General features: G+C 52.7%; 2 protein-coding genes across 2 annotated transcripts; one reads left to right on the forward strand and one right to left on the reverse strand.

The window, feature by feature from the left end:
- Positions 1–142: 142 nt before the first annotated feature.
- On the reverse strand, positions 143–1,217 carry MAM_01172 (syntaxin 5; the record flags this gene model as incomplete). The annotated part of the gene is made up of 3 exons (XM_040819971.1): positions 143–167; positions 226–922; positions 980–1,217. The coding sequence occupies 3 exons, from the start codon at positions 1,215–1,217 to the stop codon at positions 143–145; spliced, it is 960 nt and encodes a 319-aa protein (XP_040681459.1).
- Positions 1,218–2,289: 1,072 nt separating this feature from the next.
- On the forward strand, positions 2,290–10,483 carry MAM_01173 (uncharacterized protein; the record flags this gene model as incomplete). The annotated part of the gene is made up of 3 exons (XM_040819972.1): positions 2,290–2,324; positions 2,780–5,249; positions 5,651–10,483. The coding sequence occupies 3 exons, from the start codon at positions 2,290–2,292 to the stop codon at positions 10,481–10,483; spliced, it is 7,338 nt and encodes a 2,445-aa protein (XP_040681460.1).
- Positions 10,484–12,322: the final 1,839 nt, after the last annotated feature.

Genomic DNA, 12,322 nt, shown 5'->3' on the forward strand with positions numbered 1-12,322 from the left:
TAAAGAGAAAAACTCCCGAGTCATGCAGACACACGACGAGATTTGTGTCCCACAATGGTATCCACACTAGCATTGCGCCGCAACACGTCGTCTCGTCTGTCTTGTCTTGTCTTGCCCCCCTCGCCGCGAGCATTGTGCTTGCTCAGCCCGAGACCAAAACCCAGAGACTGCAGGCATATTAGTTCAGGTGTGTCCGTGTAATGGCAGCGTGGGCGGCCGACTTACAGGAAGAAAATCATCAGCACGCCAAACATCTTGGCTATTAACCATCGGTTGCTCGACACACGGGACCAATACTTTAAAAGTTCCCTCTGAGCCCCCTCGACGTTGTCCACGACGTCTTCTGTGTTGGCGTCGATTCGCTCAATCATCTCGCTTTGTTCCGACACCATGGTTGCCAGCTGCCCAAAGATGCTCCCGAGTTCGTTGATCGTCGACTCAATCGTCTCAATGGCCTCTCCTCTCTGTTGAATGTACACATTTGCAGGCTGCGCCTCTTCCATCATCAAGAGTTGCTGGTCGCCGACTGGGTTCAGCGAGAGCGTGTCGGACGCGGGGGCCGGCGAGGACCTATTGGGCGTGCCGTACAGCGGTGACGCCGACTTTTGGATAGAGGGCTGCGCATGCTGCGAGACGGACGAGATGAAGTTTTCGGTTCGCGACCTTGATGCTTGGATGTTCTTGGTCCGCTCCTCCAGCACGTCCTTGAAGTTGGCCGAGACGTCGGTGAGCTTGCCTTGCAGCAGGTACACGACGTTCTTGTTGTGCTCGCCTTCTTGGTCCGCTTTGGGATGCTGCTGTTTCGACAAGGTTTGCAAGTGTCCAATCTGCTGATTCAGGGCCGAAAGGTCTTGCTTGATGACAAAAGTGAGCTCGTTGATTTCCACCGGCCGGTCGTCGAACATGGTCCGTCGCTTGGCGACTACGTGCAATGTCAGCAATGTCACGGCTCAGTAGAACTCGGTCAAGGAAAGCTCACGTTGTGCTAGCTTCTCAAGTCTCCCCATGGTGGCAGAGATGCCTCGACCAATGTCGGCAGCCTTCCTCGCAAAATCCGACCTCTTGGGGTGTGCGGACCCATCTGCGGCGGCCTTCTGTGCATCAGTCAGAAGCGAACGCCTCTGCGACCCGACTTTGTTCGCATTCTGGCGCTTCTGCGCTTGCGCCAGAACCGACTTGAACTCCAGAGTCCGGTCCTGGATTGACGCGACAGCCATCTCGACCACGTTCTACCGTGGACAAGGAATCGCAGGAGGACGGCGGCCAGCGCGGCTTCGCAACGGAGATGATGCCCGGAATCAGGGCAAGCGAAGATACGGTAGTCCAGAGACTGTGAGCGCGTTGCTGGCCGGTCTCGATGTGGATCGGACCAGTCCCTGATCGTGTTTCGTCGCGATTGGAATTCCTGCGTCGATGGTTTGGGCGGCTCAGCGGGTGGCGACGTTTTAGGGCGGAAACAGGTCGAGAATATCGGAACAACTGGACTAGGCGGACAGGGAACAGAAGGCAGGCACGATTCTAGCAAGTGGCAGGGTGTCCCGCGAGCGTGGTGAGGCGAAATGGTGATGATGCGCAACCGGTTTGCGGTTTGGCAACGGGCGAAGTGGTCAATGAGTTACGACAACACGTGGTTGATTTTGGTATTGATTGAGGCTTGAGCTGCGGCGCCACAGAGCAGACCGGCACTGCGGACTGCGCCACACTTGGGCCGATGAACGAAACCAAACCATGACACATGTGAAGACATGGATGGCCACGTTGAAGTGCCACCAGAAAGAGCAAAGAGGCTCCAGGGAACCATCGGTCTGCTGCAGTGACGACTCGGTGGGAGGAAGGAAAACGAACCACGACTCATATAGACTCGGATATTACCCAGCTGCAGAGACGAAACCCTTTGTGCGTCTTGACATGAAACGTTGCTGCGCCAATGCGCACGGCTTTGCATTCCGAGCCACCCTCTGCTTATTACGACAATTTCTCTGGGAGACCGAACCAACAAGGCGCCGGGGTGCTGGATGTTGGTTGGCTGTCTAAGCCGTTGCCCAACAGGCCCTGCATGGCCCGGAAATGAGCCAAAAATAAAAACAAAATAAAAATATACTATTGATTGCTGCTGCCACCTCAGCTGGCAGGACGCCACGGCCCACAACCGTCCACCTCGGCCATGTCGTGTCTGGTGGGGTCGTGATGCGTCAGCCGCCTGGCTATTTGCTCAAGAGTTCCAAGCAAGAGCCCCTATCGAATCACGTCCTCCTTCAGTGTAGATTCTCACCGAAAGATACTTTCGTCATGGGACCCACTGTTAGCAATGTCTACCGCCCCTGGTCTGTCACCCGTATTCCCCGGCGACTGCCCACATCTGCTCCGTAGTCTTTATTATCGCAAACCGCAGCTTGCTTTTCGTCTGGGTCTTTGATCGTTTGTTCTCTTTCGCATTGCTTTCCTGTATCAATATCATTTCCTTGACGGCTGTAGTGCACTTGCTCACGCCAGGAGCAAGCCCCTACGCCCGCTGACAAGGCCACAGAGCCGAGCTGGCATTTACGACGTCACGACCCTGCCTCGATCTCTCCGCCATTGAATATTGTAGAATGAGTGTTCGAGGAGGCTGACTTTTGGAAAGTGTCGGTACATTCTGAGTGGCAGTGACTCGGTCGTTCAGCTCGGGGGCTCCGGACGCGGCCAATTCAATGTTCGTGCACCTTGCATCTTCATCGCCTCCATCCCCGACCCCAACCCACAGAGAAGGATAACTGACGTTTGTCGCTTCGACATCTAGGTCCTCCCAAGCACCAAGTGGTAGCAGCGCCTACCAGGTTAACGTGAATCGAACAAAGACGAAAAAATGGGTCGAGGCCAAGGTACAGAGCTACGACGGGGATGATTGGGGCGCGGATGAATATGGCGATGCAGAACCAGAGGAAGAGCTCCCGGCCTCTTGGCTCAAACCACCTACACACCCTTCCGGGTCGAGAGAAGAGACATTCCCATCGCCGACGACGCCCATAAGTCAACCGACATTGACACCTCTGGCTTCACCCATCGTGGCCGGCCCGTCGGACACCGGCGTTTCTCGCATTGAAGCCAAGATGGTGTCGCCACATATCGTCGACTCTGCACATGATGTCCGCAATTCACCCAACCAGTCAGAGAGGGCAGTTACTTCTCTAGCTCCTGGCTCAGTAGTTTCCGAGCAGCTAAAACCGCCGTCTTCCGTCTCATCTTCAGATGTCTACAGTCGCCTCGAGCCAAATTCACCTAGTTCAGCTGATGCCCGACCCGACTCCAGGGGCAGAGAAGAGGCTTTTGCTCTTGGAAACAGGCCTGAAATGGCGAATCAGAGTGTTGGCGACGACCGGCAGACCTCAGCTAGCCCCAAATTGCCCGATCTGGCCAGAATGTCGGCCTTTGGGGAAGATTTCTTCTCTACGGACGGTGTGGGCTCGTCCACAACCGAATCTATTACCGGGCTAGACGGAGAGTCGGCGTCTCTCACGAATCTTTCAACTACCAAGGCTGAAGTGATCCCACACGCTTTTCAGCTGGAGGAAGTTCTCCCGTCAACGGAGAAGACTGCTACAGTTGAAACTCCAACGGGAGGGCATGACGATAAGGACACGACTACAAGAGACCCATATCACGTCAAATCACTGCCAGACGTAGCTTCATCCGGGGGTGAAAATGGAGACAGTGCAAAAGGGACCGAGATCAAGACGCTTGCGTTGCCTACAACAGGCTCGGCGTCTCCCCCGCTGTCCGAGATAGCCAGTTCTGCATTGCAGCCTGACTCTGAGACGGCTGTAATTGCTCCACTACGGACTCCTAGCCCTCGCGGTCCCTCCCGGCCAGCTCCGGATACTTGGGAGAGTTCTCCAGATGCTGCTGATAGCACTCCATCAGCAGGCACCAACCCAATAGAGCGTCGGTCTGAGGCAGACTTCGAACCCAGCCCTGTCAGGCGTGAGACTACTTTCAGTGTGGAATCTGTCAAGGACAACGATATGCTGAGTGATGAGATCATCAAGTCGTTAAGCCCCACCAGCGGCTCTGCTCAGGAATTCAACCGAGCTCCCAGCCATAGTTCTCAACTGTCGAGCGTTCAAACCGGCAGGGACAGCAGCTATACCCTTCGGGACTATCGCAGTTATTGGGCGGACACCGAGGCCAAGGCCAAAACGCTAGAGGCATCTGCGTCTATGGCCACAATCGCGGAAGTTCCAGATGCCCAAAGCGAGCCCGCTAGCCAAGGTACCGTCATCGCTGTTGACAAAGCAGCCGAGCCACCCATGTCCCCTCAACCTCCGTCAATCCGCCGTCGATTCTCTTGGGAAGCCGAGGAGTTGAGCTCGGCGCCAACGCAGCAAAGTCTCGACATTTCCACGGCGCAACCGCACGGGCTGGTGGTTGAGTCGCTGGGACCGGGCGTGCAGTCCCAGGTCGATAGCAAGCAACCAAAGGATCTGTCGCTTGATGCCGTCGGCGTTCTCCCCCAACTCTCTAGCGGCAGCAAGGGCCTTGAGCCTCCCGGCCAACAGACTGCGTGTGAAGAATCGAGCCTTCCTTCTCCAGTTGGCGATGACACTACTGCTGGAGCTCGTACTGATACTGGGCCTTCGCTTAGCGAGGACACGGAATCTGAGAAGACTGCTTCGGGCCTCCATTTGGCCGCAAGGGGAGCTGAAGATCAGCCTGTTGTCACCATTCAGCCATCTCCCTCCGCCACGCCGCCCTCAGTATCCCCAGTTTCACAACAGGCCCAGCCGCAGACGATGAGCTTCCGGGAAATCATGAGCCTGAAAAGTCCTAGCGAACGCATTGCCAAGTTCAATGAGACGCGAAACATATTTTCATGGACAAACTCTGGGCTCACTGGTTGGCTCACTCACGTCAAAGCTCAGCATCCGGACGTGTCACCGTCTGGGCCATTGTTTGGCACGTCAGCTTCTCGGCAAGCCTCGCCGGGGGCTAATGCGGCGACTAGCACGGCAGCAGGGCAGGCCGGCAGCCCTGCCCAGCAAGCGTACTACCAACAATACCTTGGTGCCGGCTCGCCGACAGCCTCCGGCTCTCCTCCTAGCCGCTCTCGTCTTGGCGGGCTGCCACTGGCAACGCAAGCGCCCGGTAGTACATTTGGACACTCCGGCAACCAGATCGGAAGCAAAGGCAAAGAATTCATGCACTCGGCCGGAAAGATGGGCAAAGGCTTGCTGAACAAGGGGCGGAGCAAATTGCGTGGAACCGGGGACAAGGTATTTCACTAATTGCATTTTTTTCTTCCTTGCTCGATCCACGGCGTCTACACGGGCAGCCCCCCTCACTCGTTACATTGCATTTCACTCTAGTGCGTGCGCTATTATGGTGAGGACGGGGCATGGACTGGGTTCTGGGATTTTCTGGTAGTCTAATCCGTACTGCAAGCGGGCAAATTGCGTGAGGCTGCAGTGAGCCAGTGTGGTACAATCAGCAACGTTTTGAATGAAGAGATGGAAGTCACGAGATGGGATGAAGACGCGGCACCTTTTTCCCCTTTATATTTTACTTTTTCTATTTTTCCGTCTCGTTTGTCCGAGTCCGGAGCATGTACTAGCCGCCCACGAATTTACAATGCCATTTGAAAGAGGTCTTATTAATGTTTCTTGCTGCTGGATAGGACGAATCCTTTTCTGACCCGGGCGCTGAGCACGACAAGGCCAAGGCCGATGGGCGACTGTCGTGGGGCCTGATGCTTGGGTCGAAATGGCGCCCTGAGGTGGCCGCCCCACCGGGAAATGCCACGGCCGCCGGCGCGAGCAACTCCAATGCGCATGCCACTGCCACGCAACAACGCGCATCACCGTCGATGGCACCTCAGATCCCCCCCTTGGCCCCTGCGGCGCCGCTGTCGCCGCTCAATCCGGCGGCGCAGTCGGAGGATATTCCCGGGTGGAGAGAGGTGCCAGCTGAGTCTGCAACGGCCCGGCCGGTCGTGACGCCACGCCATCCCGTCCCGCCCGCTCAGGCACAGTCCAGCCCTTTGCCGCGAGTCACTGCCGGGTTGAGCGGGCTGGAAATCCCAGAGTCTCAGGACCGTGTCCGTCGGCAATCCGACCAGCAATCCGATCCCGATCTTCACCAATCGCAGTCATCCACGGCGCATGTCCCTGGTGATGGACGGGCGGCACTGAGCGAGCGCGAAGCGTCACCCAAGCGAGCGTCTTCCTTCATTGGGCTGCCGCCCATAAGACGCAGCTCAACGTTCGGGCTCTCTCCCAAAGCCAAGGCTCGGAGGGCCACTGATCGATTCCCTCTCGACGACGACGACGACGACGACGATGACGATGGCGATGGTGCACCGTCGAGCCTGGCGCCGAATGCCGACGCCCCGGCTAATTCCTCGCATGAGCAGCCCAGGTCTCTGCTGGCCGCAGCGCCTCGCCCTCAGGTCGACACTGACCGCGCTGCCCATCCACAACCCACCAAGGATGAGAAAGCTGCCACTCATATCCCTCATGCAGAAGCGGCGAGACAGACACCGCAGCTTCAAGCACCGCCCACCATGACCCCGAAGGAGCAATTCCCAGCCAGAACACCAATACCACACTCTCAAGGTCCCCGAAGCTCTCAGCCGTGGATGCTCCCTGCCCAGAGGCTGCCCTTCTGCGGCCAATGGAAATTGGAGGAAAGCCGGTTGTCGGAGCCTCTGAATCCCGTCTCGAGGAATCGGCCTGGAGCTGGTGGTTGTCAGCAACACGTCATGTATGGCTTCGACAAAGAGACCGGAGTCGCACTTCCGGACCTCGCCCTGCCGCGTCCCGGCCAAGACCAGATTCATCAACCCCTGCAGCATCCCATCCCCAATCCCACGGCACCACCCCCCCGTCAACGTTCTGACGTACCGCCATCATCAGCACAGAGATGGCCTGAACTGTTTGCTCACCCCCCAGATCAACGTCTAGCATCAAACACAAGCAACGGCGGACAGCCATACCAGCCCCCCTATCAACCATTCCTTGCTCGTAATGATGCTGTGACGACTAGAACGCAAGACAATGAGTCTTCCATCCGTGGTGCTGGTCCTGCCGGTGAAGAGCGCGGTCGCAGGAATAGAAATTCCGGCATGTTCAAGGATTTGGGGCAACGAATCGCCGGGGCCGCATCCAGGGAGCGTCGAAGCTCCGTGGACCAGCGGACGGTCACCAAAGATGTCCTTGCGGACGAAGCGTCAGAGGTGAGCGTTGGCACTGGAAGCGAAGCGCCGGAGCGAGGCACACGGCGACCAAACTTTCTGTTTGGCCGCTCTGGTCGCTCATCTTTAGACGCTGGCCCAGTACAGCATTCCTGGGCCGGAAAAGAACAAACCTCACAGGAGGAGCAGCCCCCCAAGACTCCCCCCCAAGGGCGTAAAAGGCGGTCTTTCGGCGGCAAGCTAGTTCCAAGCAGTTTTTCAAAGTCACCCTCGTCCAACTTGGAAGGAGTCCAGGCTTCCGGCCGGGCTGTCCACCCGCCCGAGGACCTCGACGACGCCACTCCTCAGAAGAAGAGGTTTTCCGGCATGTCAAAGGTTTCAAACTTGCTCAGTCGCACCAAACATGAGGACAGACCAGGCTCTCCTGAGCCTCAGCTAGCGGCGGAGCCTTTGGGACCTCCTCTGCCTGCATTCAAGCTTTCGGGGCGGCCAAGCACAGTCACTTCTACAGCTAGCTCTCAAGGGCGCAGGGCAGATGAGAGGCCTGCCCGCCACCGGCGACGGCTTTCCATGTCCGACTTGATATCAGGAATGCTGGGAAAAGCTTCGGGTTCAAAAGCCGGAGTACCTGATAAGCCTTTGGATTCACGCGTGTCACCAATAAGCATGCAGTTCCAAAATATCGGAGACATTCCAAGGCAGCGAATATCGCAATCCGAGCAGCCTGAACGACGATATCCACACAGTCCGGATCAGGTCAACATGCCGCCTCGACTCGAAGATGGGCAGGGCCTCCTCCGAACTGGTGAATTCCGCACACCATCCTCGCCAGCTGGAGAGCAAGCTAACGCACAGCCTCAGTCTCCGGTGAGTTTGCAACGGCCTGGAATGCACCAATCTTTCCAGCTTCAACTGCAGCACTTGCCCGCGGCGGGCCACTCTCAACCGCAACCTCCAGGTATTGGTAAAGACCACCGACGAAGAGTTTCTGGAAGCGATCAGCCACAAGGTCGGCGCTATCTTGCTAGTGTTGGGCGCCCATCCTCTGTTCCTACTGGGCAGTCCGGCTCCCAACAACCCTTCGGTCTCGTGGGGCAAAGGGACGAGATGCAGCCTCCCGGCATGAACGTTGATGCGGCGATTCGCTTGGTGAAGCCGCCTCACCCCTCTCCTCTAGGCCTGATCCCTCAAGAGCTACACCAACAGGGGGATTCTGCTCCCGCTTCGGAGCCCCGTCAACGGATCGATCAGATCCTCGCCCAGCAACAGGAAGAGTCTCGAGTGCCACCTCCGGCTGGCGCATCGCCGGACTGGCCGCAAGCTGTCTCCGTGAAACCGCAAGCTGCATCTGATCGCGAAGCGCACGGCAGCGGCCATACTGACGGAGAGCTCATTCGAACATGCACCGTCTCCCCCGATTCTTCCATTGCATCGGATTGGAAGACTACAGAACATGACGAGGATGCGTACACAAGTGAGACTCGCAGGAATGGCGCCATTGATCTTTCGGATGAGCGCGACTTTATTGTTGTGCCACAAAACAAGCAACGGCCCTTGGAAGAGATGCCACAGCATAAGCCGCCTGCGAACACAACCAGTCCTCAGCAGTCACGAGTTGCTAGAGAGACAATGGCTTTATCTAAGGAACCCCAAAGGGTTCATACTACGCAGGGCCACGTCAAGGAAAACAGCCTTTCTTCTCAACAAGACACAAAGGCTGAACTTGACCATGGCTTTTCCTGTCAGATGCTGCAGCCCGCACAAGAAGCCAGGCTGCCGTATCGTGACTTCTCCGCGCATCCCCAGCATATACAGCCGACGCAACTCGATCAACCGCAGTGGCCTCAGAAGATACAGCAACCGGACCCGGAGATACCGTCACAAGCTAAAACACCAACGAGTCCTCGGGGTCCTGCGCCGCCCCCACAGTCACAGCAGACGCAACTTTCACCAAAGGAAAGTCCGGGGGCCAGATGGAAAGGCCTGACCAAGCGTATGTCAGGGCAATTGTCACAACTTGGACAACAAAGAACTGCCCCGGAGAGACTTGACAGAGCTGAAACTTCCACTGCAAACAAGCTCCTGGGGGCTTTTAAGAGGAACTCTAAGCAAGGCAACACTCAGGAGCCCAGACCAGCTCACGTGGGTGCAACAAATCTCACAATGGATTCATGGCACCACACGCACCGACAACCACATCAAGAGTACCCAGGTCATCATTATTTAAGAAACAACGAACAGCCCCGGCAGTACCATCACTCGACCCCAAGCAACACCCCGCTGCATCCTGGCCAGGTATACGATTATCAAGCACCTTCAACGATGACTATCGCCGAGAATCCGGCTCAGCAACCTCGGGCGTCGCAGTCTGAACCCGAGCCTCAACACGATCATGTTCCGATTCCGAAGGGTTACGCAGCGGTTCATGGAGAAGGAATGGTCGTTCCAACAGCCTACCACCTTGGGCGACATTTTCCTCCGGCGAATCCGATGCAGGTGCAACAACAGCCTCGGGAACAAACTCCTCGCCTGCCAGAACAGCAGCAGCAGCCACAGCAGCAGCAGCAGCAGCCGGCTTCACCTCTTGACTCTCAATATTGTTCCCCACGCCAAGATTCGGATTCTTACGTTGGAATAGTTCAGTCGCCCCTTGCGCCCTCCCTGCCATCTCCTGACGCGCAATCGACAAGCCGGCGGTTGGACGATGTGGAGAGCAACCCGGGCAGCATTACGCCACAGGTGCCGTCGGGAGGCTCGTCGTCAGGAGCTGTACTGCAGAACCAGGCAAGCGATTCTACGCAACGGCAACCGGAGCCGAGCAACCACTCTGCAACGGATACCAGGTCGGTTTCGCCGCAGTCCCAGTCCCCCACCCCGCAGGTCGAGTCGGCATTACAAACCGAACCTGCAACCGAGACAGGGGAGGACAAGGCCACGGCCAGGAACATCAACCTTGGAGTTGAGACAACCAAAACTGAGCAACACCGCGATGCTGGCATGCACGATTCCACTCCCAGGTTGGCTCAAGATTACAACGGTGAAGGATACGAGGCTCCCGGCGTAGGCCGAAAGGCATCTCCGGACAGTCCAGAAGAGCAGACGAATAGCCAAGGAGTCTCACGGACGACGACTCGATTCACAGCCGAGTTGGAAGACACTGCAGGTGCCCACGAGCGTCGTGTCCGCCTGGCATCTCAGGAAGAAAAGATTTGGCTCGACCCCCAAGACGACCCCAATTATCAGCCGCAAATGAGCGCAACGAGCTATCCTGGTCAAGAATGGAATCCGTACGAAGACCCTAGCTTCCTCGAGGACTAGTGCGGGAATTCTGGGTCCTAGTTGTTAGATTTCCACAGCTAATCACAGTCACTTCGGCTGGGTAGGAAGGTGGATAGTACTTTAGGGCTTGTACCGCCTACAATATGTACCTAAGTATTCTGTACTTAATATACTATACAAGCGTGTAATATATATAATTTTAATAAGTTATAAGCCTAGAGCTACTAAAATCTCTATAAAGAAAGCCTTTACAGCTAGCTAAAGCAAATTAAGCTCTTTAAGTAGGCAACTATTAATTTATCTCTTTCTACTAACTTTATTTTTAAGATAAGCAAGCTAAGAGCTAAGACTTCTTATCGGCCAATTGAGGGACTCTTTATAATATAATAGATAATAGATAGAGCTTATGTAATCTAGTTGATTACTAAGCATTAGGGATTCTTAAAGGGATTCTTAAGGTATAATAGAAGTAACTTTAGATATAGTATAAAATTATATATAATAGTATGTATTAAAGAGTGTAGTTGTAGAGGCTTAATTTCCTCTCTATCTAGTTAGGGGGAAGGAGGGTTATTTATAGGTAAATTCTATAGTAGAGCTGCTAAATTAAGCAAATATAGAAGCTTTAGTAGCTTAAAATAACTCTTATAGCTATTTCCTTCTATAGAGTAGTTTAGCCTTTATAGCTTATTAGTCTTTTTGTTAAATTCCAGCTAGTATTCCTCTTTTAACCTTATTTATATATGCAAAGAAATATAGGCGTAAAGTATATTAAATTCTTGCATATAAAATGTATGCAAATGTTTCTTGTAGGCAATTTATATATTATAGCTGTTTCTCTTGTTTTTATAGGTGTTTTTTATAGTAGGCAGTATCTGCCGCTAATATACCCCCTTAGCTATATGTTAAATATAGCTAGGTAAGTTATAATAGGTAGAAAATATAGATAAATAATAGAATAAAGATAAATAAATAGTAAAGATAAATAAGTAAAAAGATAGATAATAAATAGATATAAATAGATAAAAGAGTAGATATAGCTTATATAGCTAATTTGTTAAATTTTTAATAGCTTCTTTAGCTAAAATAAGGCCTTTAATATTAAATAGGCCTAGCTGTTGTCTAAAATTATAGAATTTTTGCTTTATAAGGAGTTTTGTAAGGCTGTTAGTAAGCATTTCTAAGGTTTTTAGATATTTTATATTAAATTTTCCTTCTTTATAAGCCTGCCTTATCTAGGCATTATATATATTAATATGCCTTAGGGCTGTTTTAACTCTAGGAAGGTCTAGGGTAACTAGCCTTATAGTTTAAAAGTTATTACAATAAATAGTAGGTTTTTTAGCCTTTAATTTTAAGCCTAGTTAAGATATAAGCCTTAAAAAAGCTATAGTTTCTTTTGCAATAGCTAAAATAGCTAGTAATTCAGGGAGTTTTGTAAGGCTGTTAGTAAGCATTTCTAAGGTTTTTAGATATTTTATATTAAATTTTCCTTCTTTATAAGCCTGCCTTATCTAGGCATTATATATATTAATATGCCTTAGGGCTGTTTTAACTCTAGGAAGGTCTAGGGTAACTAGCCTTATAGTTTAAAAGTTATTACAATAAATAGTAGGTTTTTTAGCCTTTAATTTTAAGCCTAGTTAAGATATAAGCCTTAAAAAAGCTATAGTTTCTTTTGCAATAGCTAAAATAGCTAGTAATTCAGCTTCTATAAAAGAAGTTATTATAGTAGCTTATTTAGTTGCTAACTAAATAATAAAGGCCTTAAATAGTTAAATTAAAAGGCCTTATGTTAATTTTCTAAAGCCTTTATTATTAGTATAAGCTGTATCTACTAATATAAATAGCTTTACTATTAAATTAATAGAAATTTAA

Source organism: Metarhizium album, assembly GCF_000804445.1.
Source record: "Metarhizium album ARSEF 1941 chromosome Unknown scaffold_2, whole genome shotgun sequence".
Lineage (NCBI taxonomy): Eukaryota > Fungi > Ascomycota > Sordariomycetes > Hypocreales > Clavicipitaceae > Metarhizium > Metarhizium album.